Consider the following 27,985-nt stretch of genomic DNA (forward strand, 5'->3'; position numbering starts at 1 on the left):
TGGTAGAAATAAGACGATACTTAGTAACACAAGATACACTTCAGGAATGTTTCTTAATGTGATGAGCTGTCACTATTGAATGAAATCATCAACTGTCCTCTGAAACGCCTATGAATCTACCCAGACAGGAATCTTTCCTTCCTCCTTAGCCACCCCAGAGAACAGCTGAGTCTTCACGTTCCCAAGTGTCTCTCTTCTCAGAATCAGCGTTCAGAATAAGCCACTTCCTTTTTCATTCATCCTGAAAAGAGTGGAGCAGTGATGAGCTCACACTGCCCCCTCCTGGCCCACCCACTCCCTAACAAGGAGCATACATTCACTCTTTCCTGACCCTCTTTGGCTCTTTTTACTTCTGTAAAAAAAAAGAAGAAAACAACAGAATGCCCCCACAAAAGTCAAATGTCTTTATTTTATATTAAAAAAATTTGTACAGTTTTAGTTCCTATGTTTAAGAAAAAAAATCCCTAAAATTGTCATAATGTTTAGATCCACTGCAAACTGTAAAAACAAGCTTTTTATATATTAAAAAAAAGAATTTACATTTTACAATTTTCTACATGCATGCACAAGGTCTCAGCTCTGTAACCCAAAAAAAGGAAAAAAAAAATCTAGATCCAACAGTGGAAAATTCTACATATACAATCTCACTTGGAAGGAACTCAAAAATTCCTCTTCCTTTCACACACAGAAGAACAAATCACAACAATCACACACCAGGACTGAATCCATCAGCAGATGCTGCCCCATGCGGAGGGCAGAGGAAAAAGAAGACAGACTGACAGACACCACAGAGGGGCAAGGGAGCTCATCCGGGCCCAACAGAGAAGAAGAGAAGCACAAACTCTGGGAAACAAACGTTTCAGATGAGAAAGGATCCCAATCTCTCGTGACAGTTATTGTGTCGGGGTTTGCAACAGGACTGAGGAGGGGATGGGGAAGTGAAAAGGTAAGGGCTGAAATGTAGGGGGGTGGGAAGAAAAAAGGAGAAGCTGAAGGGAAATAAACAAGAATAGAAAGAGAGAGAATGAAGAGTAGTTTAAGAGAAAGGGACAAATCGGGACGGCGGCAGAGTGGCGAGGTAGGTGAAGGACTGAGGCACAGCATCCTGGTGTGGAGGGAAGGAGGACCAGCCTTCCAAGGTGGTGTAAAGGAAGGTCTGGGAGGTGTGGTGGGGATGAGCTAGGATGCCATGTAGTCAGAGAAAAGAGCACTGGAGAGACCCAGCCACAGCATCCCTGATGGTGGCATATGGGGCACGGGTGATAATGGGTGGGCAACACCCCCACGGGGGAAGAATGAGCAAATCCAGCATGTGTTGGGACAGGCAAAGTGGGGGACACTGCTCAGAGGGACTGAGTCAGCTGCACACCCCACAGCAGTTCACAGCATGAAGACAACTTCCCATATAGGAGAAGCAAAAGACAAACACAGCCATACACTTGACAATTCATCCTGACATTTCAAAAAATAATAATAACAATAATCAAAGAACACAAAGATACCACAGTTCTGACGCAAAGGACCAAAACACTACCATTCTCAGTCACAGCCCTTAGTGCTTAGAGAGAGAGTCGGGGGGAAGAAATGTCTTTTTGTTTTAGGAAAAGGGAATGAAAAAAATCACAGTGATTAAAAACATGGCAGGTTCTTAAAATAAACATTCCCCCGCCCCTAACCTAGGGCAGCGACTCTGATCCCAAATACTTGCCCTCTCCCCACCCCAACTCCTCCTCAAACCACACCACATCCCACTCCTGCCCACAAAGGCAGTGACCCCAATCACCATCCAGGCCCCATTTTCCAGGATAGTGAGGTATTTAGAAATGTGACCAAGAAGGGACTCCTCTGAAACCAGGTCTTTGAAGAGAAGGAAAAAATACCTTCCCAGGACCCCCAGGACAGGATGTATCTCACTCAGGCTTATCCCCAAACCCACAGCCCCAGCCCAAGGCTGACCTCCAGGCGCTGCCTAGGTCAGCCCCATAATCCACCCAAGTGCAGACAAGGTAAGCACTGGCCGAAGAACCCTTCTCTAGTAAGTGGTGTGTGGAAAGATGTGCTTTTTCAGAAAGGACAGCAGGAGAAACAATCCCCAGGCTCCATCATGCCCAGGGCTGCCACTACACAGAGAAGAAGACTCCCTGGTAAGAGATCAACTGTGATCTTATCCCAGGGTGCAATCTGCAAGGCAAGAACCAATGGGTTTTCCAGGGGAAAGACGGGCTTATAAGGGGGCATTGTGAGTTATTCTGAGGACTGGCCCAGGGGACTGCTCCAGCCCAGTCACCAGAATGCTCCCCAACATGGGTGCTGGCTGGAGGTATGTGAGTACTTCTTAGTTCTATTCCCCTTGGCTAAAACTACATAATTTAAGGGTGTCTGATTTAAAGGCTCAGATTTACAGTGAAAGTAAGTATTAGAAGGCCAGCAAATTTTGCTCAAGAATTCAGATTGGGTGCAAAGACTCCGGAAGCTAAATGGGGTGAGGGGCTAAGTACCCATCAAGGGCAGCAATCTTGGTCCCTCACCCCAATACAGAGGGAGACCAGAGCCCAGAAAACCAGGCAGTGAGGGAACAGGGGGGGACCCTGGCCGGCCAAGGAAAAGAGACCCCTGAGGCAAAGAAGTGGACTTAAGGCAGGGGATAAGGAGGGGCTGCTGGCTCCCCCCAAAAAAGAGATGAGGCAACAGGTCTCTGGAGCCGAGAGAAGAGACAGCAAGACTGGGGGTGGCTGGTGAAGGAAAGAAAAACATTTGGCTGAGATCACCAGGGTGGGTCAGGGTCTGCAAGCCACTAATTCTGTATAGGAGTCTACGTGGCATCCTTCACTGGGAAGGGGGAGACCCATCCTACCATGGTGGGAACAGAGGTGAAGGAAGTTCAGAGGGTAGGGGTCAGCGATGTTCACGGGGCTCTCTCCTGACCTTACCCCAGGGGCTGCACAGGAAAGACCCCTTGGAAGAAAGGTACTGTCTGTCCCCCAGGGCCCAGGAAAAGTGGTCACAGAGGGTTTCCATCTCAGTTTGCCTGTGGTCACACGTGACCACACAAATCAGAAATGGAAGGTAGACATGTCAGGGTAAAGGATGGGATCTTCCCTTGCTCTGAATATGTGTGGATGGGGGAGAGAGGCTCAAACAGCTGGAAGCAAATAACCCTGGCAGGGAGGCCCCGGACTCTGGGGCTGTGTAGGAGGACGCAGGAGGATCCTTGCCCAAGAACTCCAGCTTGGGGTGAGCGGGCAGGGGGAGCAGATCCACCTGCCGCCAGGAGGCCGCAGGTAGTGCTGCTCAGGAGTTTGGCACCGTGGCTCTCTGGAGTCAGATCGGAGCCCCCCAGAGAAACCCTTTTGGGGGCCGCTGGATAGAACTGCTTATAAGAACCTGGGTTCGAGAGTGGGGCTCAGGTGGGCCCTGTGCCCTTTCAGAAGAGACTGTCACCCGGGGAAAGGAGAGGGAGAGAGGCACTGGTTCCTGCAGGGCCGGGAGTGATACAAAAGTGAGGGGGGTGGGAGAAGGAGAGGGAATTTCCCAGGTACTGTTGACAGAAGGATGGTCTCTCCAGGTTCACAGAGGGTAAATAAGGAAGAGGGGAGGAGACAGGTGGGGGGGGTGGTTAATTCAAGTAGAAAAAAAAAACTAGAGCAAGAGGAAGAAGGTGGCAGGAACGTGGCAGGGCCTGAGGGCCACGCCCCCACCACCCTCAGGAGCCCCCCGCGTCTCCCACTCCCCCTGCTGTTGCACAGTCACACCGAGGTCTCAGACTGCAGCCTCATGACAAACTTGTGCGACTTGGGGTCCACAAATTCCTCGGAGAGTTTGAAGAATGGGACCTTCTTGGTGCTGACCACCAGGCTGAAGTCCTGGCGTTTCAAGAGGAAAACGATGCCATCCTTGAGCCCGTTGGTCACCGGCTCCTCGCTCACCAGTGTCCACTGTTTGGCCAGCCAGCGTTCCTTGTGGTACTGGATGGTGGGTCCAGCCGCCAGGTACCGCTCCAGGAAGGCCTGAGGAAGGGAGAAGGGACTTCACAGGAAGTTCTCCCTCCCACCCTCCTTTACCCCTCGGGGGGTACAGCTTCCAAAGACCCCCAAGATGTCCCCAGGCTCACCCTCCGCAAACGATCTCAGAATGTCAGAGCAGGAAAGGGCCTGAGATCATGTGCCTCAGACCCTAGTTTATCAGTGAGGGGTCGGGAGCACACGGAGGTGATATGGCTCAGTAGGGTCGGGGCTGGGACTCAGCTCTCCTGACCCCTCATCCCTGGCACCTGCTATGACCTGGGCAAGCCCTCCCTCGTCCTTCCTTCTTCTCCCTTCTGCTCGTATGGGTAACGTCCAGCAGGGCTGCACCAGCAGAAAGCTAGGGGTGTCACAGTTAAAGTGCAACATGTTTAATCACCTGTTCCCCAAAGATGGCTCAGGGGATGCAAGTCTAGGAAGTTGGCCGTAGAGCTGAAGGGTGGGAATGGCTCAAAAAGAGCACAGTGCAAAGAACATCTTCTGGAGGTGAGGGAGGTAAAGGTGGGAGTTTGGATCTGAAAATTCCGGAACCCCTACAGAGATGAGAAATAGGTCTCAACCATTCCCAAAATGGTCCTGAAACTCCCTGTTCTCCTCACCACGTAAGAATTTTACCCCATGCAGAGATGGAGTGGATGGAGTACGGATGAGAGAAGAGACTATACAGAGGTAGAGATGAGAGAGAGAGGGATGGAGGGTACGGAAGGAGGTGAGAGAATAAGGGAGAAGGAAGTGGAAAGGAAGGGGCCAGAACTGGGGAAAGAGGAAGGATGCCGGGGGCAGAATGGGCCTACCTTGGGTGTCATGTCGTGAGTGATGCAGAACTCAAGGTGCTGCAGGATGCTCTCCATGGTGTGGTAAGGCTGCTGCTTGGTGGTGCGAAGGTACTTCTGCATGGCACGGGCCATGGATGCGAAGATGGCCTGGGCTGCCTCCCGTGGGTCCATCACCTCCCTGGGGTTCTTCTGCTCCTCTTCCTGCAGCCGCTTAATGTGAGTGAAGGCCTCCTCCACGGCCACCACAAGCCTGGGGGACATGAGGAGTATGGACCAGGCGCCAACCTCTCATCTTCCCCCCAGCTTCAGCCCTCCAGCAGCCTGAGCGAGGTCAGGCTTTTGTGCTCTCCCTGAAGCAATACGCACCCAACTGGAGTCAAGAACCAGGCTTTGGGGCTTCCCTGGTGGCGCAGTGGTTGAGAGTCCACCTGCCGATGCAGGGGACACGGGTTCATGCCCCGGTCCGGGAAGGTCCCACATGCCGCGGAGCGGCTGGGCCCGTGAGCCATGGCCGCTGAGCCTGCGCGTCCGGGGCCTGTGCTCCGCAACGGGAGAGGCCACAACAGTGAGAGGCCCGCGTACCGCAAAAAAAAAAAAAAAAAAAAGAACCAGGCTTTGGGGGCTGTGTGTGTGCATGTGAACATGCATGTGTGCAGCTGGGTAGATGGGGAGGGTCTTTCCCCCCTAGGGATAGGAAACAGCTGTAGTGTTCAGTGAGCTCAGCCCAGGGACCCAAGGGGGACAATCTAGTGTCAAACCCAGAGAGACAACTATGGATCAAACCCTAGAAAAAGCCTTCTTAAGACCCGCCAAATCACACTTCAGTGGGTGAAAAATTAATAGCTATAACTACATCAAAATGACAGATGTCTATTCAACCAGGACAGCATGGGCAACATTAACTAACACCTGGGGTGGGCAGAGGTAATGCAAAATATATGCTGCAAATCAAGAAGGAAGAGGTAAGAACAGCATAGAAAATGGGCAAAGGAGTGAACAAATAATTCGTAAGAGACCTGAAAGACTGAAAAAGAGATGAAGTAGTCACTGGATAGTAATCAGAGAATTAAAATGTTAATAACACACTACTTATTCATCAAAATGGAAAAAATTAGGAAGATGACCGTCATCCAAATATTGGTCAGGATGGTGGAAGATTTCTCTGAGTACTCTGCAGTGATGAGATGCAACAAACCAGATATACAGACAAGGGTGAATCTCAAAAATATACTGTTAAGGGGGAAGCAGGGAAAAGAAGCCAATTTACATTAAAAGCATAGAGACGACATACAAAACAATACCAGTATCCGGAAACCCAGGAACCTGGGGACTTCAAGCAGCCTAGGATGGGATTCTGGGCTAAGTAAACGTGTGCATCTGGGTAAGTCTACCATGTCTCTGTTTATTCTTTTGCTTCCCCCAAGTGTCTCAGTAAAGTTTCTTTTGAAAAGATCCTTTTGACTCAGGATCTGAACCAAGGGAAACAGTTTTCTCCTAGTTACAACCAAGGGAACGGGGAAGGCAAGCGTCCTCTATGGTGGTGGCAGAACAGGAGGTCCAAAGACCCTAGTCAGGGCAAAGGTAGAGGAGGAAGGGAACATCTCCGGTTTCCTTCCCACGAGGGCCTTTTCTGAGACAACTGGAGACTTGCTGGAATGTCACAGAAACGGAGCTGCTGACCTTCAGTCTACTACAGCCTCGTGTAAGAACAGGGTCAGGGCTACCTTTCTCCCTGGAAGTCTGGAGATCATGTGGGAGGAAGGGCAGAGTTCCATGACCCTCTGCTCCTCCTCCGTGGAAAGCCCAACAGACCAAGGTGGGCCCTGGCAAACAGTAAGCACCAAGAAAGAATCTTCAGGCACAACTAGCATTCACATAACAATGTGAACAGGAAAAAAGGAGAAGTGAGGACAGCGTTTAAGAATTTACCAAGATATGGGCACTAGAACCTCATTTTTTTTTCCCCCGGGAAATAAATGGATATTATTTTATTTTATTTATTTAATTTTTTAACGTCTTTATTGGAGTATAATTGTTTTACAAGGGTGTGTTAGTTTCTGCTTTATAACAAAGTGAATCAGTTATACATATACATATGCTCCCATATCTCTTCCCTCTTGCGTCTCCCTCCCTCCCACCCTCCTTATCCCACCCCTCTAGGTGGTCACAAAGCACCAGGCTGATCTCCCTGTGCTATTCGGCTGCTTCCCACTAGCTATCGGTTTTACATTTGGTAGTGTATATATGTCCATGCCTCTCTCTCACTTTGTCACAGCTTACCCTTCCCCCTCCCTGCGTCCTCAAGTCCATTCCCTAGTAGGTCTGCGTCTTTATTCCCGTCCTGCCCCTAGGTTCTTCATGACCTTTTTTTTTTTTTTTTTTGGTTTCCATATATATGTGTTAGCATATGGTATTTTTTTGCAGGTAAAAATGTACCATCTGCTGAGCAAGCCTACAAGATCTACTGGAAGGAGGGCTAGTCTAGCCTCAATCTCTGCCATTGCCAGGGAGGCTCATATCCTTTAATAGTCCCTGCTCCACTGTGTAGGCAGAATTCAAATGCCCCGTCCACTTCCATCAGATGCCCATCCCCTGGTTATCCAATAATCTCGGTACTGGGCTTCCCTGGTGGCGCAGTGGTTGAGAGTCCGCCTGCCGATGCAGGGGACACGGGTTTGTGCCCCGGTCCGGGAGGATCCCACATGCCGCGGAGCGGCTGGGCCCGTGAGTCATGGCCGCTGGGCCTGCGCGTCCGGAGCCTGTGCTCCGCAACGGGAGAGGCCACAACAGTGACAGACCCGCGTACCGCAAAAAACAAAAACAAAACCAATAATCTTGGTACGTTTTGCAGATGCAATGAAAGTGCTGAGTCAGTTGACTTTAAAATAAGGAGATTATCCTGACAGGTCTGGTCTCATCACATGAGCCCTTTAAGAGCAGAGTTTTCTCTGGCTGGTGGCAGAAGTCAGAGACAGACCTGGTCTTGCTGGCCCGGAGGAAAAGGTGAACTGCCTATGGGTCCAGGTGACAAGGAACTGATTCTGCCAACAACCAGTGAGCTTGGAAGGGGACTCAGGCTCAAACGAGAGTCATCTTGATTTCAGCCCATGAGCCCTGAGTGGAGGGTCCAGCTCACCCGTGCCTGACCCATGGGGCTGTGAGACAATCAGTGTGGGGTGTTTGCAGCACCGCGTTCATGGTGATTTATTAAGGCAGCAACAGAAAGCGAATGCACACACCCCACCCATATCATCAGCAGTTACAGAAGCCGATGGTCTTCCTCTCCCCAGCCTACCCACACCCAACAGCCCCCAGCAACCCCTCCTCCCCCAGGGACCCACCTGGCCCTCCTCTTGCGCACCCTCCGCTCATGCTCGGCCTCCTCGTAGTAGTACTCGTTGTGGCTGTTGTCCCGCCTCCGGGCCGCTGCTGCAATCACAGCCCGGGACTGGCCCGTGGAGTTGTTGGTGCTGTTTTCTGCACAGGAGCAGGAGAGAGAGGGGATGGCCACTTCAGAGCGTGGCCTCCTTTCTCGCTCCAGGAAGTCTGGAGCCAGCAACCTGACGCATCCAGAGGAAGCTGTGTCCACCCCCCAGCAATGCCTCCCGTTCCCAACCCTCCTGGCCGCGTCTGGGAGAGGCCCACAGGAAAGCAACAAGGAAGGCACCAGAGGGCAGGAGTCCCGCACATGTTCCTCCCCAGTGCAGGAGGTTCTGGGGCTCAGAGAGCGAGGGCTTAGGACCAGGGCTGATGAGCAGACGCAGAGGAGCCAGATTAAGGGGACGCACCATAGCATAAAGGGACAGCAAGTAGAGTCAGCAGCTAAGACCAGCCACCTGGAGTTAAGGGAAATGACAGAACAGAAGGGGCTGGGACACGGGCTGGGGAAAGGAGAAAGCAAGGGAAGAAGGGGGAAAGAGAAACAGGAGGCAGGAACTTGGGAATCCTGCTTGGGAGGAGACCAGGAGGCCGAGGAGCAGGGCCGCTCACCCTCTCCGAGGGAATACACCTTGAAGCCAGACACTTTCTTGGCCAGGACGGACTTGGGCAGGTTGAGGAGGGCAGGGTTGTAGACAGGGAAGTCATGGTAATACTTCTCCAGGATCCACACTGCCACGCGCTGGATGCTGTGGGGGACACGGCAGGAGGGGGAGGGAGAACGGACAGACAAGGGGCGCAGGGGGAGGGACACATCAGGGCAGGTTGGCAGGGCAGGAGAGGACAGAGGGCAGGGACAAGCTGCTTCCAAGGAGCCTGGCTCAGGGCCTGAGGTCTACTTACCAGGCTCCCAAGCCTTCCCCAGGGCTGGGCCTGCCAGTCCTTCCCTGCCGTGCTGAAGCCCAGGGGAGAAAGGGCATTGGGCCAGGGTCCCCAGCCAAGGATCACTTCCTCCCCTCCATCATTCTCCCCTCAAGATTCCCTGTAGGACCAGGGGGTGCTATTGATACTCTGGATGGCCAGGGCGGGCATCCTGCCCACAAGTTTAGGGGGGCTGAAGAACTCTCCTCATTATCTTCTCCTCTGGGGGGGAGTCCCTCCTCTGGCCAGCTCATCTCTGTGACCACTGACGGAGTGCCCTCAAGAGGCTGTGCCTCCAAGAAAGAGCTAGAAACATGATTCCAAAAAGCCCCTGTTCATGCCCCAAACCTTTATCCTCTTTGGTCCATCCCTCTCTAAGATCCCCGATCTCTAACTGTCTGTTCATCTATTCACTCCCAACTCCTGACTCCCGCCTTACCTGCTCCAGGACCCTTAGCCTGACAAACACTGTTGAAAACCTAGGATGTGCGGAGTACGCAACTCCGTCCCACACAGCCCTCCTAACCCGTCCCTTCCAGCCCCACCATCACACCCTCCTACCCTACGGTCCTCTCAGCCTCCTCCCCAGGCCCGTCTGCCTGCCCCGACGCGCCCATACCTGAGATGGCCCACGTTGTAGAACCGGCTGGCCCCGTCGGTGGAGCGCACGACCTTGAGCGTGAACTGAGGCTGGAGCTGGCGCAGCTCCAGGAGGACCACGGCCAGGTAGTGCACGAAGAGCAGGGCATCTACCAGCGACACGGCAAACTGCACCACGCCCTGGTAGCTACGCTCGCGGGCGTCCAGGATGCGCACGCCGTAGAAGAGCCAGTAGGAGACAACAAGCAGGAAGACGAGTACCATGAGCAGGGCACGCAGCACGAAGACACGGGGCAGAGAGGCCTTGGGCCGGCGGAAGAACAGGGCCCAGCTGCCCAACAGCAGGATGAGCAGCTTGAAGGCCACGGAGATGAAGAGGCCCTCGCAGGCCGTCCCGCACGGCTCCAGCTCCTCCCGCCACAGCAGTGGGGGCAGCAGCAGGAAAGCCAGTGGCGTGAGGAAAGACAGCAGGGCCAGCGTGGCCCCCGCCGCCACGCCCAGGTGCCGGGAGCAGTCCAGCGGGACGCTGTCCTCCATGTCCTTGGCGATGCGCGTGAGGTCATCATGGGAGATGCTGTGCTCCGAAGTGCCCGTTACTACTGTGGTCGTCTCCCCCCAGTTGTCATCCTGCATCAGGAGGGGCCGCAGCAATGTGGGGAGAGGAGGAGGAGGAGGCAGGGACACAGGAGAAAAGGTGAGCGGAGAGAAAATAGAGAGCAAAGCAGGGAGAGGGGAAAAGAAGGTAATCAACAAACATGCGGCCATCAAAGTATTTACTGAGCTCCATGGCATGCCCAAGCCTGGCCTCTGCAGAGATGGGACATCTGAGACCTGGGCCCTGTGGGAGCTTCATGCCATCAGCCAGACAGCAAAAAACTACCCATGTACCCTCAGAGCAGAGGGTAAAAGACAGATGCCAGGGAGCCGCTCAGCCAGAGACTGGGATCCGAGGTCAGACTCTCCAGGCAAAGCGGGCAGGCTCGAGCAGCCCACCTGCAAGGCCAGGATAAGCAACAGGTACCTATCCTCCAAGTACGGAGAGCCACTCAAGGTTTCTAGTTAAGGGAGTGACCTGACAAAGGCAGCATGGTGAAGAGAAGAGGACACCGGGAGGAAGGGTTGGGGAAGGTGAGTGACTAATGAGGGGCATGTGAGACGCAGTGTGGACTCGGGGCCACTCTGGGTTTCTGGTCCGCCTGGCTGGCTCTATTGGGCCATCTGAATGCCCACCACACAGGGGCTGCCTGTTCCCGGAGGCAAGTGGGTGGACAGGCTGAGGTCCCCTGGTGCCCTTCTGAGTGTGGTCCACTCAAGCTGTTTCTCTGCAGGGGCTGGATGCCATCCCTCAGAGGAGCCCCAAGGCCACCAGTGGTCATCCGTGCCTACACCCTTAACTCGTGGACAGTCTGGGAATATGGAGTCACATTTTGACACCCAGGGGATTCAGGCTACAGGACAGAGACACAGAATGGGGAGTGTAGGAGACTGCCTGGCAGGGTCAGCGACTAGGGGGTGGAAGAATCTCCTCCCCGAGGAAAGGAGAAGAGTCTGACCAGAAGATGAAAAGTGGAGGCGCTGCCTGCTCTCAGCTCAGGGGAACCTAATATGACCCTCAGTCACACTGCCTAGGCGTTCCAAGCATCAAGGGCCTGGGGAATCGTCAACAACAGGAGCTGATCAGGTCTCAGGGTCATTTCAAGAATTCAGAAGGCCAGGAGGCCAGGTCTCTGGGAGAAGATGGGATTGGGAAAGAGAGAAAAAGAACATTTCCCTCAGGTAGTGATCTGCTCCCAAGACCCAGGAATCCCCAGTGTCAGTCACAGAGATGTCCTGTGAAGTCTCCAGCCCCCTAAGATGCTCCCAAGAAGAAAGAAAAGGAGGAATGAGACATGGACAACCTCACAGTCAACTCAAATCCTGCCTCTGCCTTCTGCCAGCACTGGGTTCTGCTCCCTGACCTCCCTGCCAGGTGCACACAGTGGGCCAGAGAGGCTAGACCAGGAGCGACCTGCTCAGCCCTGTCCCAGAGAACTCTCTTGCAGAACCTCCTCCGTCTCTCCAGGCTCACTTCTTCTCCCTCCCCTTTCTCCATCGACTCCTCCCACCTACCCTAAGACCAGAGGTGCTATTCTAGAGTCCGACACCAGAGAGCGCTGGAGTGCCCATGCCTTTAGGCTCGAGGAGAACTCAAGGCTGCCACACCCCCAGCCCCTCCCACTCCAGATTCCCAACCCCCTAACTGGCGGGCCTGAGCCCAGAGGAGCCAGGCGATTCCCATTACACAGCCCAAGTCACATGGGTCATAAAGACGAAAGAGGCTGCTGCTTCCAAAGGGATCTCTGAATTCTACTGAAATTCTACTGCATTCTACTGAAACAAGGTCCTGGCTTGGGACACTTGGCAGAAGTATGACACAAGATGCCCTCCCTGATCTGGTCTCTGTCGGAAGACACCAGGTTTCTAGGCCCTTCCCCTTTCTCATGGACCTCTAACTTCTCCAAGGATCAGTCTGGAAAACACCTGGCCTAGACCTCATCCCCCTGACGCTCACCCGCTCATCCCCTCTCGTGGACTCATTGTCCAGCAGGGGCTCCCCTGGAGCCTGGATCGTCACCGACTTGTCCCCACGGCTCCCGTCTCGGCTCTTAGAGCGGTGTCGGTCCCGACGGTCCCTGCAGCAGGAGGCCAGGGGAAGAGGCACAGGAGGTCAAGGGGAGGACCCGGGTTTCTCCGCAGCCACCCCCAGTCCACCACCCCTGTGCATGCTTCCACCCCTCCCCCCCACCTGCGTCACGCCCCACGCACACCCACCTGTGCTTGCGGGAGCTGCGGGAGTGGCCAGACTTGTAGGAATACCCTGAGTACTGGGACTCGGTGTCCATGGCGTCTGAACGCCGCGCCTTGTAGCGCTCCAGGGTCACAGGCTGGGACCTTTTGGGGGGCCCCACTGCCACCTCCTTTAGCACCGACTTCTTCAGGCCAAGGGGCACCTTTAGAAAATCAACCGTCACCCTGAGGGACTCTATTTTGCTGGACGGGTGGGCTGGTCTCAGAGAAAATCAAGCGGCCCTCCTGAGGAGAGGAAGCAGCTGGTTAGGGGGGAGCTGGAGCTTTCCGTGGGGTCAGAGTGGAGAGGAAGGCCATCCCCAAGAGGCGGCTGCGGGAAGCTCAGGGCAGCCTTGCCACTGCCCGAGAATACTGCACCCAGCTTCCTGCTCTGTCCAGTGGGCCCAGTTCCTCCTGCCCTGCCTCCTAGAAAGAGCACCCCCAGACTGTGCCCAGGGCACAGGGGTGGGGGAAGAGGGCCAGCAAAGGCCACCCAGAATGACCCAACACTGGACCCCCCTGCAGGGGAGAACCAGGCAATGCTTTCCTATTCTCAGCCAGGAAAACTAAGACTTGGAGAAGGCAGGTTCTGGCCAGGCCAACTGGTTGGACCAGTGGAGACCATAGCAGGAGGCAGCTAGCTCTGCCCAGAGGCTACCCCAAGCCTCTCCTTCTCTCCCCTCATCTCCTCCCGCTCATAAGTTCTGAGTGTGCCCACAGGGGACTGCCTGTGGCTGCTTCTCTTGGCATCCGCTCCCCAGCATCTACGGCAAACACACCCATAGTTACTGCCAGGTCAAGTTGGAGGCTCCCCCTGAGGCTGTGTGTGTGTGCGTGTGTGTGCTTGTGTGTACGCACAAAGCGGGGGTAAGGAATAGAAACTACGGATCACGTGGTGGGGGGCAGGAGGAAAAGGCGAGTAGAAATCATTCTCTGACAACCTAACATCCTGAACTAGGCAAGGTCATGAGCTTATCTGGCTATCTGTGGGCCGAGGGGCAGCATCTTTCTTCTATACTTTCACCTTCTAATTCTGGAGGGAGAAGGACCTCTCCTTCTCGCCTCCTCTCTCACTCTCAACCAAATCCTGCTCATTCCTCAGAGCGCAGCCCCTGCTCCCCTCACGAAAGCCCCCACCTCCCCTAGCACCCAATGTTACATCTTCCCCTCCAACCCCGACCCCACCATCATCATCCCTGTGCACTGAGCAGTCATTTCCTACCTTCACTCACTGAGTCATCAGCTCTTGCTTAGGCTCCTTCTAGGAACCATGTACCCTGCTAGGCCCTGGGTACAGTGGTGAAAAGACCCTGAGTTCACAATCTAGTGGGGCAGGTGCACGCTAAACAAGTAAACAGGTGAGTATAAACGACTAACTACATCAGTGATGAAAGGAGAATAACGAGGACAGTATGACAGGCAAGTCTGGGCAGCAGGGCTCGTTTGAACTGAGTGGTTCCAGAAAGCAACAGCCAAGCCTGAAAGAGCACAGGAGTTAAGCAGGCAGAGTGGAGGGAAAAGCCTGCAGAGCTTGGAATCCCCCGTGGAAGGCCAAAGGCAGCAGAGTTGGGTGGACCAGTGGAGCCGGAGCTGCGGAAGGGAGAGGGCAGTGGAAGGTGAGGCTGAAGAGGTGGCCGGGGGCCGGGTTATTGCAAACTCCATGGGTCAGGGGAAGAGCTCATGGGAAGCCTGCAAAGGGTTTTAGCTATGCAGGTATGGATTGGAAAGAGGAGAAAGCAGAAGTAGGGAGATGAGTAAAGAAGCGACTACTGGGCTTAACCTCGTGGCACAGTGGATAGGAGTCTGCCTGCCAATGCAGGGGACACAGGTTCGATCCCTGGTCAGATAAGATCCCACATGCCGCGGAGCAACTAGGCCCGTGCGCCACAGCTCCTGAGCCTGCGCTCTAGAGCACGCGAGCCACAACTACCGAGCCTGTGCTCTAGAGCCCGCAAGCCACCGTTACTGAGCCCGTGTGCCACAACTGCTGAGGCCCGCATGCCTGGAGCCCACGCTCCACAACAAAAGAGGCCACCGCAGTGAGAAGCCTGCACACCGCAATGAAGAGTGGCCCTCGCTCACGGCAACGAGAGAAAGCCCGCATGCAGCAACGAAGACCCAACGCAGCCAAAAATAAATAAATAAAATTAAAATTGAAAAACAAAAAAGCAACTACAGTGGTGAGGCTTGGATGGGGCAGAGCAGCAGAGGAGATGGGAAATAGTCACTTTTGCGACATATGTTGGTGGTAGGACCAACATGACTTAATTGGACTGCGTGAGGGGGAGGGGAACGTCAAGATCTCTGGCCTGAGCAAGAGAGTAGGTGGTCGCGCCATTATTAGGTGGGAAGACCGGGGAGGAAGTTGGTGAGTTCAGTTTCCAGTGTGCTGAGTTCATGGCTGTGAGACAGGCTGTGGAACAGGCAGCTGGTGTCAGAGGAGCTGGACTCAGAAAAGAGTCTGAGCTAGAGGTATGGATGGTGTGCAAGGTTAAGGGAATGGATGAGATCACCCAGGGAGAGGGTTAAATAGGGGGTCCCTGAGAACTCCAATATGTAAACGTGTCCGAGGAAAGGGATCAGGCAAAGGGACTGAGAAGGCAAGGCCAGAGGAGCCTGGAAGCCAGAAGAGTGGGCTGTCATGCAGCCAAGAATTAGAGTGTTCCAAGGTAGGAATAAAATCAGCCAGGTGCTGCCAGAGGTCAGTTACGTTAATTTGCTTTATGTAGTTGTTAACTTTTCTCCAACTGAACTGAACCATCAGTAACTTGAGAATAAGAACTATGATTGATACATATTTGTATCTACCACCTTCCCATGGGCAGATAGAAAGTAACTAATACCCACCTGACTCTCAGGGAAACTGCAACGACTGTAGGGAGGTGAAATCAATGCTAAATCCATTCATTTATCCTCCTAACAGAGTTATGTGGAGGCACTCCACGGCCTAGTGATGTCTGTCAATAGCCCCATGTCAAGGCAAGTGTGTGACAGAAACATACTTAGGAAAACAGAGACACAGGATCTTAACCCACCCTAAACCTTTCTAAAAACCTTTGCTACAAACAAGGCCCTGTTCATCTCCCTGTCTGTAAATTACATGTTGGGCTCCACTACCCCGTCTCCCCCAAGAACCCATTCTACTGGTCTAGTCCCTGATACAGTTCAGATACATCACCTGCAGCTCTCTTGCTGTGGTTCAGCTTATTCTTTCTAGTCATCCTCCTAAAAACTGAATTTCACCAGGAGGTTCAAAGAGAACTGGGTTACAGAGTGAGACAGGTGGAGAAATAAAGATGAAAAGAACTGCCATGGACTCCAGTCCAGACAGAGACACCAGAACCCAGACTCTCCATCTCCCCAGCCTGAATTCTCATGTCTGCCAGAGCCAACAGCAAAAAGAGCCTGAGATTTGCAGCCAAGTGTCTGAATTCCAAGCCTAACTGTCCCACTGATGAGCTGTGTGACCATGCGCAAGTTACTTAACTTCTCTGTGCTTGGCAGCCTGGTAGGCTCATTGGTAAAATAGGGAAAATGATACACACCTCGTGCGGTTGCTGTACGTATCCTGGGGGTAAAAGAAGTACTTTAATAAACTGCTCAGCAAGTAATAAGTTAAGCAATTAATACACTCTGGCTTCAGGATCATTCCTACTCTAATCCCCAGATACTTCCTCTGAGACCTGGGAAGGAGGTGGTATAAATAAATCCTGCTGCTTGTACAACTAAAGTCACACACACACACACACACATGCGCGCGCACACACACACACACACACACACACACCAGACCAGACCAGAACCACCACTTCAAACACACCCAGGGGGGAAGCTGATGCCATTGTACTTCCCCTACAGATAAATTTCAAACCAGACAAGGGTGCCAGTCCCCTCCCAACCCTTTGTTCTAAGCTGCCCTGGCCTAAAGCTCCCTACCTTCCTCGCAGCTACTTATTAAAGACCCAACATAAACCCAGCTCCCCTGGCCTGCTTCTCCCACCCCTACCAACCCAACTCAAGGTGCCCAGAAAGCACCAAAACATGCTCCTTCCTCCCCTACCAAAGAGAGGGGCCAAAAATGAACCCAATTTCTGAGGCCCTTGCCTGCTGTCCCCTCAAATACCCCAGGGAACTAATCCAAGCACTGGAGAGGCTGTGGGGAAGGATGGGAGGTGAGCAAAGAGAAGGGCAGAAGTTCCCCTTGTTTAATCGGTCGCAGGAATCAGGGGTTTGGAGGGTCTCCCGGGTGGGCAGCGTTCCCAGGGAAGAGAGTGGGGGAGGGGATCGCTGGATGAGATCAACAAGTGGAAATGTGGGAGGCATGACAGGACTGGGAGGGAAGTCCGGACTTGCTGCAGGGCAGGGAGTGCCCTGGTTTGGGGGGTGGGAGACTGTAAAAGGGAATGTGTTCCATTGCTTTTCACCTTGCCCCCACCCCACCCCAGACACACAAACACACTCACCCGGTCCCCTGCTCAAACCAACCATGGATTATCTGGGGTTGGCCAGAGAGGAGAGTGGGAGGGAAGAGAGAGGCCGTCACAAAAAGGAGACCCTTCTCCCCTCCAAAGGCCTTTCAGAAATAAAATTAATGGAATGTGTCTCAGTATCATCCCAAGAGGACTGGGAGGAGGGCTGGGGGGGGGGAAATGTGGGGGCTTTTGTCCCTGCTGCCCAGCTTCTCCCACATTGATCACCATGGCAACCAAAGCCCCCTGTTGCCTAGGTGATGGCAGCCAGGTCCTGGAACCCATACCCAGCATCCCAAGCGAGAGAGGTTATGGAGGTGGGGGGGGTAGGGACAGAGGGGGAGAGAATGGGGTTTCTCCTCTGGCGGCCCCAGCTTTTGTATGAGCTCTGGGATCGGGTTTCTTCAGGAAACAATCAGAGGCCTCTGGAAAAAATACACTCAAAACCCGGCAACAGGCAGAGGGAGTAAGGCCCTGGGTGGGGTGGGAGGCATCGGAGGGGTTTGTGTTGGCCAAAAGTCAGACCAAGACTAGCCCCTTCCCCACTGCCCCACTCAGAGGAGCAGCCTAGGCAGACAAGGCCTCGGACACAGACGCAGGCAGCCCCACGCGAGGCGCGTGCTGAGGACCAATGACCAGACGGCAGGCGGCTGTGGTCACCACCTCCCCCTGCTGCTCTAGCCCGGGGCTATCCCACCACCCGGTCCCAGCTCCTTTCAGGCCTGGGGTGGGGAAAGGAGGCAGAGACAGGACCCAGATCGGGCTGGGGGAAGGAACTGTGGGAGCAGGGCAACCAGGTAGAGAAGAAGGTGGGGAGGGGACAGAACACAAACATGCACCCAGAAAGGGCGCCTGCAGTTCCTCGTCCGAGGACAGGGCTGGGAGTTCCAGACCCGAGGCGCAGCGGAAGGCGCTTGTGTGGGATTTCAGAATGCACTTCCAGCTGGAGGGGGGAAGAGGATAAGAAAGAGGACAGGAAGCCAAAAGTTTTCATCCTACAGGAGCAGTGCTCCGATAGGGCCATTTTTTAAACAAATGGCCTTCCTCTCCTCAGGCCAGGATGGGGAAGGGTGGTCCTGCCTGGATGCAAGGAAATGGGCATGATCACCTCTTTAGACCCTTCCTGCAGAGGAGTCTGTGGACCCTTACCCATTAAAGGTCTCTGATTCCTATAATCTTCAAAAATACTTAAACACTGTGCTGTACATCTGAAACTAACACAACAGTGTAAGTCAACTATACTTCAATTTTTTTGAAAAGGTCTCTGATTCCTACACAAGAGCCTAAGTCTTACTGCATGTGCCCTGCACCCTCTTCCCCACTACAAATCATGGGAGGTGTGGACATGTGGGACCCCAGCCCCATGGCTCCCTAAGCTTCACCTACCACTGCCTCTGTCCAAGGATATCAATGTGAGTTCCACCCAAAGTGCTGGATGCCCACCCTCCTGGGGGGCACCAGAAGTCCCATCTCCCAGCCCAGTATCCAAGGAGCTAGATGTCTGCCCAGAGAGACCAAGCACCTTGCCAAGACATCAGCTAGTGTGAGGGAGAGCAGATTCCAAGTCACAACTAACTGTCCCACTTGGTTTCTCCTCTTTGCCACATCACTCCCTGAGTTTCACGGATGTGCTCAATCCAGGCCGCCCTGTCAGACACTGGTAGAGGCAGGAGGTGTCCGATGTGGGAGGAAAATGCAGCACCTAACAAGCTCCCAGGGAGGAGAGGGAGGTTCCAGAACCTCTGACTGTGCCCACATCGTTCTCCACGCCCCCCCACCACCACAGGAGGAGACAGTGGATTGACCCACCCGACTCTCGGTAGGTCCCAGCACTAAGCTAGAAGAGGCCTCCCAGGTGCAACCCCAAGTTTTACAGATAAAAAGGTAGGGCCCAAAGAAAGAAGGGTGCTAGCTCATGGTACTACATCCGAGGTAGCCCTTTCTGGCCTCCATTGTTAGAAAGACCTCACTAACACTGTTGACTCTGAGGCATGCTCCTCCTGGACTCTGGCTCCTGGAATAGCCAAGACTATAAGAGGAGAGGAGAGAATTCACTGGCTCCTGCCCTACCCCTTCTTCCTCAGTGACAAAGGGACAGAGACTACACAGGCCTAAGCTTGTTGAGACAGTTGAGACTGAAGAGCCCCTTCCCCTGTAAGGGCTGGTTTCTGCCTCCACCCACCAACCACTCCTGACTGAGGATCTCAGTGGTCCTTCCTCATTCCCATCCAGCCTTGCGCCACGGACGAGTCCTGCATCCCAGGAGGCCCATTTCTCCCTACCACGAAAAGAACTAAGGCACAAAGTGGGCCAGGACCAGCCCCAGGCCCTAGACCAAAAATGGGATTTTGCCCCCCCCATTCCTGTACCCTGAAAAAGGCCCCTGTGTCCTTAAGTGACAGTGCTGTCCAGGAGGCCAGAGAGGACAGCTGGATCTCAGTGGGCTGAGGGCTAGGAAAGAGCCGGAAGCAGATGTCCAAAAGCTGGCACCAAGCCCCGCCCCTGCCCTGTTAACGGGCACTCTCCCAGGACGGCCCCAGACATGAGCTCACCCTCCTTAGAGCCCTGGGGCAGGGGGCAGGATCCCTCTCCTCACTGGGCTGAGTAGCAGGGGAAGAGCCGTGCTTGGGTCATGCAGACAGTCTATGCTTCCAGAGCAGCTGTTCACCACCAGACCCCAGTGCGAGGAGCACAGCAGGGGAGGGCCCATGGATTGGGCTCCCGGCCAGGATACCTGAGCTTGCATTCTAACTGAAAAGGAGCTAGGGAAGCCACAGCCAAGCCCTTCTCCACCTACTTCCTTAATTTCTCTCCATCTAAAGCCGAGGGGGAGACTGAGGACCCTCCAAATCCACAGACACACTTAAGCACAGACACAGACACATGTACACCTCGTATTCCCCCTCTGAAACCTGGAATGGCTCCTGCCTGCCCCGCCCAGCTCCACCCACCCTGGCCAGGCAGGTTCTGTAAAGACCTGCTCTGCTTTCTCTCCAGCACACCCACCCCCACCCCGGCTCTCAGAATGTCCCTGCCCCCAACGCACTGCACACAAGTACACGCATGTTGCACACACACCATAGCGCTGCATTCCCTGCCTCCCCCAGACCCATTCCCAGTCGGTCTGGAAAGGAACACTGGGCGGGAGGAAGGAGTGCTCGGTAGAAGGGGCCAGTAATCCCTTTGGCATCTGTCCCAGGTGGAAGCCAGAGGGGAGACAGGATGCTAAGCTGGGGAGAAGGTAACCGGGGCTTCTAGATGCCTGGATGCTCTGTTAAATTTTCACCAATGAGCAGGCCCCATAATTCCCACCCACCAGGCTCTGAGCTTCTTCCTCCCTCAGCTAGGGCAAAGGACCGGCCCCTACGTGCCCACCACGTAAGCTGCGGAAGAGCCAAGAAGGAAAATAGGCACCTTGAGTTGTCCTCAGGGACAGGAGAAGGTGGACAACAGGAGGCGGGCAAGCCACGTTGACCCAGAGGCCAACTCCTGTGCGCTCCACATGCCCACCCTCACGGAAAACAAAAATGCCTCCGCCTCTTCTTAGCCGACTGTCCTAGGTGGGCCCCACCTGTCCCTGACCCCAAGAGACCTTCAAAGCCTGCTCACCCAGCGCCCGCCTCGGGGGGAGGGGGGGCGAGTAGAAAGCAGCTCCTCGGGATGAGGAGTCAGCCAACCTTAGGTCTGCACGTGGACGGGGAGAGCTGTGACGTGGGGACACTGGCAACAAAGGTCGGTTTGTGTGGGGGAAGCAGTAGGGAGGGCCTAAGGGTGCAAGACGCAGTGTGACTAGGGGTGCGGGTGGCAGGCCTGGCTCTCCCTGGGTCTCCCCATTCTGAAAACCTTCTCCTCCTGCTTCACTCCAGGGCCTCTGACCTGGTAAATCAGCCAGTTCTTATCTAGGAAAACCGAGCCAGCTGAAAGGCCCAAGCACCAGCCAACCTCCACTGTCTTGACAAACCCACCACCTGAGGTTTTCACTCTTTCTGAGGAGCCTCAACATCCCCCAACCCTTATATCTGCCACCCCAATCTTGGAGTAAAGCAGGGGACAAAAATAAGTGTTTCTGTTCACACTCGGTTGCTTTCCAAGTTACTGCATTCACACCTCGGGCTCTGCACCTGTTCCTGTGTACCTGCACTCACCCTAAAAAACCAGAGCCCCCGCCCCAGACCCTCACACACAGACACACTCTCTCTTCTAGCCAGACTGGGGGAGCCATGAGCTCTCTGGTGAAACTCTCTGGGGTCTGAGGGATATTGTTAGGGGGTTGCTGGAAAACTCTACAGACAACGAGGGCCAGGCCCTTCCAATCAAAACAAGACTCTATGGGTTATGGTGGCCGGAGCCCCCACGTGTGAAGTGACCCAGCAGACAGGAACAGGCCAGCCCCCCGGGGATGTTCTGCCCAGGTGGCAGGCCTGCCCCAGGCTGTGACAACAAGGTGCTCCTCCTAGGAGACCCCATTCCTCCAGCAGACTGACACCGTCCCTCAAGGGTAGAGATCTCTACTCCTCAGGCTGACATCTGGACTCATGTCTGCTTTTCAGGAGATAGGGGAATTATTCAAGTTCGAGATTAAAGGCAATAATGAACAAAACCTGAACTAAATGAAATGAGAGGAGGGAAAGGTGGAAAGAGCACTTTGGGAAACGGAAGAGAAATGACATCAGATAGACCTAGCATAGCCTCTGAGGAGCTATGTAATCTTAGATGAGTTGCTTGCCCTCTCTAAACCTCAGTTTTCTTATCTGTAAAATGGGGATAATTGTGCCAACTTCAGAAGGTCGAGCGTTCAAAGAAATAATGTATACAGAATATCACGGAGTCAAGCATGTAACAAATGCTCAATAAAATGTTAGTTTCCACCTCTTTCTACTATAGAGGGTGCACAGCCAATCCCCTTCACTCCCTGTTCCCATAACCTCATTGTGAGAAGTAAGACCCCACCCGGAATAAGATGGAAACAACACTTTGGCTACAATGCTGGCCCCAGCCCCCAAATGACGGTCCCTCTCTAACTTAGACCACACCCAGGTCTGAGAGAGCAGCCAAAACCCCTCATCACACTCTCTGCCTCTTTCCTCAGGGGCTCCTGGATCCTCCAGCCTCTCTCTTCCCCTTCCTCCTTCCACATTTACAGTGAGGCAGGGCCTGGGCTCTAATCACCTCCTTCTCTCCTGCAGGCGCTAAGCTCAGCTGTGTGTGGAGTGGCAGGAGAAGGGGGCCCCAAGCCTCCCGACCCACTCCAGCCCCGAACTTCCCACTCTCCCCTCTCACTGCCCCACCCTGATTACCAGGAAATCCTCAGCTCTGCTGATTCTAAGCCCACTTCTCCCAAACCCGTTCCCAGCTGTCATGTCTGTAATTACCAGCCTTGCCAGGGGCATCAGACAAGCACAGCAACACCTAATTTCCAAAGGGCGCCACCACACAAGGCCTCTGCCTCCTACTCTGAACCAAGCAGTGTGGAGAAAGGGATGGAGACGTCTTCCTGACCCACCTCATTTCTCTCCACATCACAAGACAAGAGGTGACAGAAGGTTGCCCAAGGGCTTCCCTGGTGGCGCAGTGGTTGAGAGTCCGCCTGCCGATGCAGAGGACGCGGGTTCGTGCCCAGGTCCCGGAGGATCCCACGTGCCGTGGAGCGGCTGGGCCGGTGAGCCATGGCCACTGGGCCTGCGTGACCGGAGCCTGTGCTCCGCAACGGGAGAGGCCACAGCAGTGAGAGGTCCGCGTACCGCAAAAAAAGAAAAAAAAAACAGGGAAGGCTGCTGGGGAACGAGTGTGAGGATTTACTCCCAGGCCTTTTCCTTCACCTCTGCTACCAAAATCTCCCCATGAACAGGGATACCCACCTGGAGAGCGTGAGAGAAATTTCAGGTCAATTCAGAGAGAGGGGAAGTCAATGCCCAGTAAAACAGGAAGACGGGTACCCACAGGGATGAGGGCAGATGCATACTGGAGGGAGCTGCCCAGGAAAGAGGAAGAAAGAGCAAGTTTTAAAAAGTCCCATCTGCGACCCAGACTCTGAGAAGAGGCAATAAAATATTCCAGCCTCTCCTCTCCCTAATGCCTCCATCCCCAGCCAACCACAAAGGACTTCATTTTATAGGCAGGGAAACTGAGGCCAAAACCCCAGTTAATACTTCAAGATCCAATAACACCAGCAGCATGTGGCTCACCAGCACCCCCGGTTCCTTCTAGCTCATGCTCAGCCTCTACCTGCAGCACCCTCCCCAGGCCCCTCCCTGCCTGCCTAACTCATCCTTTAAATCCAGCTAAGGTTGATCCACACAGTGGAATATGATTCAGCCACGAAAAGGAGTGGAGGTGTGATGCTACAACGTGGATGAACCTTGAAAAAATTATGTTAAGTGAAGGAAGCAAGACAAAAGGTCACACATTGTATAATTCCATTTATATAAAACATCAGAATAGGTAAATCCATAGGGACAGAATGCAGATTGGTGGTTGCCAGGGGCTGGGAGGTAAGGAATGGGGAGGATACATTAACTTGTATCCTTAATGGGTACAGGTTTCCTTTGGGGGATAATGAAAGTGTTTTTAGATAGAGGTGGTAGTTGCACAACACTGTGGGTGTACAAAGTGCCACTGTTCACTTTAAAATGACTAATTTTAGGGAATTCCCTGGCGGTCCACTGGTTAGGATTCCGCACTTTCACTGCCGAGGGTGCGGGTTCGATCCCTAGTCAGGGAACTAAGATCCCACAAGCTGCACGGCGTGGCCAAATAGATAAATAAATAAATAATAAAATGGCTAATTTTTTTTTTTTTTTTTGCCCACACCACGCGGCATGTGGGATCTTAGTTTCCCGACCAGGGATTGAACCTGCACCCCTTGCAGAGTCTTAACCACTGGACCACCAGGGAAGTCCCTAAAATGTCTAATTTCATGTGATGTGAATTTCATCTCAGTTAAAAAACATCCAACTAAGGGCACATCTCCTCCAGGAACCCTCCCTGACACCCATGCCAGGACCAAGCACTCTTGCTCCACGTTCCGGTGGCCTCCTGAACACACCTCCATATACTACTCACTGGGTTACAGTGAATTGGCATGTTTATGCACATTTTCCCTATGAAAGCCAGTCTTATTCACCCCTCCATCCCTTGTGCTTCACACAGCACCTGGCAAATAGTAGGCAGTGCCCAATATGGTCTGCCAGAAGAAGTGCAGAACCAAGGCCTAGCTCTCCTCCCCAACCCAGAACTCACTCCTTTAATAATCATCAATCAGAACCCAAACCATTCCAGCTAACGTTTACTGAGGGCTTCCCAAGTGCCAGGCACCGTGTGAAGTACTCTCTCTATATTACTTCATTTAATCCTCATAAACCTAAGAGGTAAGGCCTATTATTAACTCCATTTTACAGGTGAGGCTTCAAAAGTTATCTACTCTATCTGAGGTCTCAGAACTAGGAAATGGTCAAACTATAATTTAAGAGCAGGCTAAAACCCAGGGAAGGAGGCCACTAGAGGTTCCTGGAGGAAGGCCCAATCTGGGGAGGGAGGATAGTGCCTTTTTTTTTTTTTTTTGTAAATATTTATTTATTTATTTGGCTGCGCCAGGTCTTAGTTGCGGCAGGCGGGATCTTTGTTGCGGCGTGCAGGATCTTTTAGTTGTGGCATGTGGGTTCTAGCTCCCTGACCAGGGATCGAACCCGGGCCCCCTGCACTGGGAGCACAGAGTCTTAACCGCTGGACCACCACGGCAGTCTTGAGGATAGTGTCTTAAGACATCTAAGAGGCTGAGGGATAGGTTTTAAGAAGCTGCCCAATGTCACAAGACTATTAAGTACTAATTCCAGCCAACTCTGCTGGACGCTTCCCTTTGGCCTCACAGTGTGGGGAGCTGCTCAGGGAGGAATACCAAGGAAAACTGAAGACCCTCAAACTCAGGGGATGAGGGGCATCCCAGATCTCTTCACTGTTCCCCACAAAGCTTCTGTAAGTCAAGTTGATCCCGCTCTAACTGAAAGGACCTCTTGGAAACCAAGTAAGCAGATAAAAGTCTGTCCTGCTCTAGGGACAGGGAAGGGGGCCCTTCCTCAGATCTCGAAGGAGCAGAGAAGCAGAGGGGGCACACCAGAGAGGCCGGCCCCAGAAGAATTAGGGGGAGAGAGGGCAGAAGCAAGACAATGCGGGAGGAGGGGGCAACGCGGCCACTAGTTCCAGTATGAAGTACTTTCAGAGGCGGCCTTTCCTAATGTCTGACCACAAGTCCTCTCCTCCTTGGAAGAGCCCCCCAACACACACCAGTATAATACATCATGCATGCAGTGAGAGGCCAGGAGCAAACAAGGTACCCTGGAAGGTACCCCAGAGCATACCATCCTAGATGCAAGAACCTCGCTCGCCCTGGGAACCTTACCCATCAGATAGGTGTCAGGTTTGGGGCAATCATGCATTTTTTTAATCCAGTCTTTTCCTTCTCTGCCCCACCCCTAGTCCCAACATTTTCTGCTCTTAATCTGGGGGCTTAAGAAAGGTGGGGAGCCCTGAGGGCTAAAGAGGGAACATCCCAATTGCACATGCCCATTAGGAACTCCCATTAGGGAATTACCCAGAGACCCTAATGGGCCTGTGCATTCACAGCCTCAGCTCCTAAAACTGGGTGCCTCGATCTAACCTCCGGCAGCAAAAGGAAAATGACTGAGAGCGAGATGGGCAAACAAGGCATGCATCCCAAAGATGGCCAGCCCCTTCCCTTCATCCCAAAAGAGAAAGAATGAAAGAGAGAGAGAGAGAGGGAAAGAGACAGAGAACGTAGATGCTGCTTCTCTGGGGACAGATACATCCACTTCCCACCGCACCATCATGACGGTGAGTACAGCCCTGGATGAGTGCCTGCCCCTTCCCCACCACAGGGACAACTGTCCTCCTGGCAAGCTCAGCCCCTATTCCTCACCCTGAAACCTGGTCCCAGACCACAGCTCCATCCCAATCATGCTTCTCACCAGCAAAAAGAAAGTGTGATAAACCACACAGACACACCTGCAGACACTCCTGAAGAAACACCCTCCACTGCCCTCCCCAGAGCTCCCATGCTACCTTCTCAACCCCTTCCCTCCCCTTGGGAAGGGAACCCAAGATGTTACGCCCCGGCTCTCCTTCCTCCGGCCTCCATCCCATACCAAAATCCCAGACTCCTCGGGAACTATAGGATCCTAGAGGCAGGGCAGTTTGTGGACTCTGAAACAGCAAACTCCAAGATGGCTTTACAAGAAAACTGTGGCCTGAGGGGGCTGAACTTGGGCTGGGAAGCCAAGAATGTAGCCTCTCCAAGCACTAGAACCCTACCTATAGGGTAGAATAAGAGGATGTCCCTCTTTTTCTTCTCCCTGACTCCTCCAATCCCCCAGATTCCTCTAGGACTACAACCTGAACCCCTGTTCCCTATTCCCCACAACACACACCCTTGTCCAAAACAGGCACCTCATAAAATGGCCCACTCACTCCCACCCATAGGTCTCAGATACTTAAGGCACTACCCTCAAAACCAGGGCAGGGCCATCCAAGAAGCCTCAGAATCCTCCAGGCAGTCCTCCTTTGGGGCTCTCTGCCAGGAAAATCTGCCTGCAGAGGCAAGTGGCAGTACCCCCAATACACACTCAGAAATACACACACCACCTGTGTGTGGTGTGGCAGGCACACGCTGGTACTTATCTATCAGCACAGGTTTTACACACAAGAGAACACCTTCACTCGCATCCCTTTCCAGTACACAGATGCACACACACCTATCCAGGTATGCCCCATTCTGCCCCACACCCACCTTCCTCAGTACCTGTCTATCTCTTTCCCATAAACCCCCACCCAGTTCACACACATAGATACACACCCCTTCCCCACAGTATATCCATAAATACATATCCAAACACACCACAGATACATGGTCAGCTCCTCCCTGGGTGCACACACACTCAGGCACAGAAAAACACCTTCATCTCCAAACCCACCTGCAGGAACACGCAGCACGTCAAGGTGCACACACAAAAAAAAACAAAGAATCATGCACACTGATGCTCCACCAAGCCTTTAAAACTCACCAATGCAGAGCCCACAGCCCCTGAAATGGGTAAATATGAGTGGAGAGAGGGATGCCGGCGCCTGTCCTCTGGGCCCCGATAGATAACACAGTGTCCGGGTCTCTGGCCTCCATCCCCATCCTCGACCTGCACGAACACCCCCTATACTCTCCTCGGGCGGGTCTCCCCAGACTCCACATCACACGCTCAACGCATACCTGCCCCCGGCCCTCCCCACACTTCTGAGGTGTGTATGCACCCCTAAACACCCTCGCCTTCCAACACCTCCAGATTTCGATCCTTCCACTGCCTCTCCCCCCACCTCCAACACACACTCCCAGCCTTTGACTTCAACCGGCTCCCCCGGTAACATTAAGGCCCCCGCCGGGCGCCGGGCCCCGGGCCCAGGAAAGTCCCCGGCTCTCCAGGCCCGGGCTCCGCCCCCTCCCCACGCGCCCCTTCCTTTCCCCAAAGTTGGGGGGCACTCTGCTGTGCAGTGGGGGAACGGACCGGAAGGGGGTTACCCCGCGCCCCCCTTCCCCCATACGCCACCCCACTCGCTGGGGGACTGGGCACCCCCTGGCCCCTTGCATGATTGTCCCCTTTTCTGTTTCCTTTTTTTTTTTTTTTTTTGCAAACTTTGCCCGCGCCCCTTCGGCCCGGCACTCACCAGCCGCTGCGAACTGCCGGGTGGGCTCCGCCGGCGCCCCACTCGGTCCGGCGCCTTTGTATCCGCAGCGTTCCGGGTCGCTACGAACTCCGCGCTCCCGGACGGGCAGCGCGGACGATGGGGGGGTGTAGAGGGGGGCTCCTGAGTCTGGTCGCCCCCTCTCCGTCCCAGATCGCAGTCTCTTCCCCCTCAGGGCCCCAGGGGCAGGGGGCCGGGGGGAATGCGGGGCGCTTAGGCTCCCATGGCGGGACCAAGGATCAAGGAATCAGGG

General features: G+C 53.9%; 1 protein-coding gene across 2 annotated transcripts; it reads right to left on the bottom strand.

Moving 5' to 3' along the window:
- Positions 1 to 392: 392 nt before the first annotated feature.
- On the bottom strand, positions 393 to 27,985 carry VANGL2 (VANGL planar cell polarity protein 2). 2 transcript variants are annotated; one of them, XM_029226958.1, is made up of 8 exons: positions 27,715 to 27,985; positions 12,509 to 12,769; positions 12,249 to 12,369; positions 9,717 to 10,324; positions 8,789 to 8,925; positions 8,140 to 8,275; positions 4,817 to 5,048; positions 393 to 4,007 (listed from the first exon to the last, which is right to left on the bottom strand). In XM_029226958.1, the coding sequence occupies exons 2-8, from the start codon at positions 12,577 to 12,579 to the stop codon at positions 3,747 to 3,749; spliced, it is 1,566 nt and encodes a 521-aa protein (XP_029082791.1). In that variant the 5' UTR covers positions 12,580 to 12,769; positions 27,715 to 27,985; the 3' UTR covers positions 393 to 3,746. The 2 variants fall into 2 exon arrangements, with proteins under 2 accessions (XP_029082791.1, XP_029082793.1); XM_029226960.1 differs by lacking the exon at positions 27,715 to 27,985 and adding an exon at positions 15,371 to 15,422.

Source organism: Monodon monoceros, unplaced genomic scaffold (assembly GCF_005190385.1).
Source record: "Monodon monoceros isolate NGI ecotype Baffin Bay Population unplaced genomic scaffold, NGI_Narwhal_1 Super_Scaffold_18, whole genome shotgun sequence".
NCBI lineage: Eukaryota > Metazoa > Chordata > Mammalia > Artiodactyla > Monodontidae > Monodon > Monodon monoceros.

Excerpts from the sequence above, each read along its gene's own strand:
- VANGL2 (XM_029226958.1), bottom strand. The coding sequence starts at position 12,579 with ATGGACACCGAGTCCCAGTACTCAGGGTATTCCTACAAGTCTGGCCAC. Across the intron at positions 12,370-12,508 it reads CGCAGCTCCCGCAAGCACAG|GGACCGTCGGGACCGACACC; the intron begins GTGGGTGTGCGT and ends CTCCTGCTGCAG. Across the intron at positions 10,325-12,248 it reads CCACGAGAGGGGATGAGCGG|GATGACAACTGGGGGGAGAC; the intron begins GTGAGCGTCAGG and ends CTCCTGATGCAG.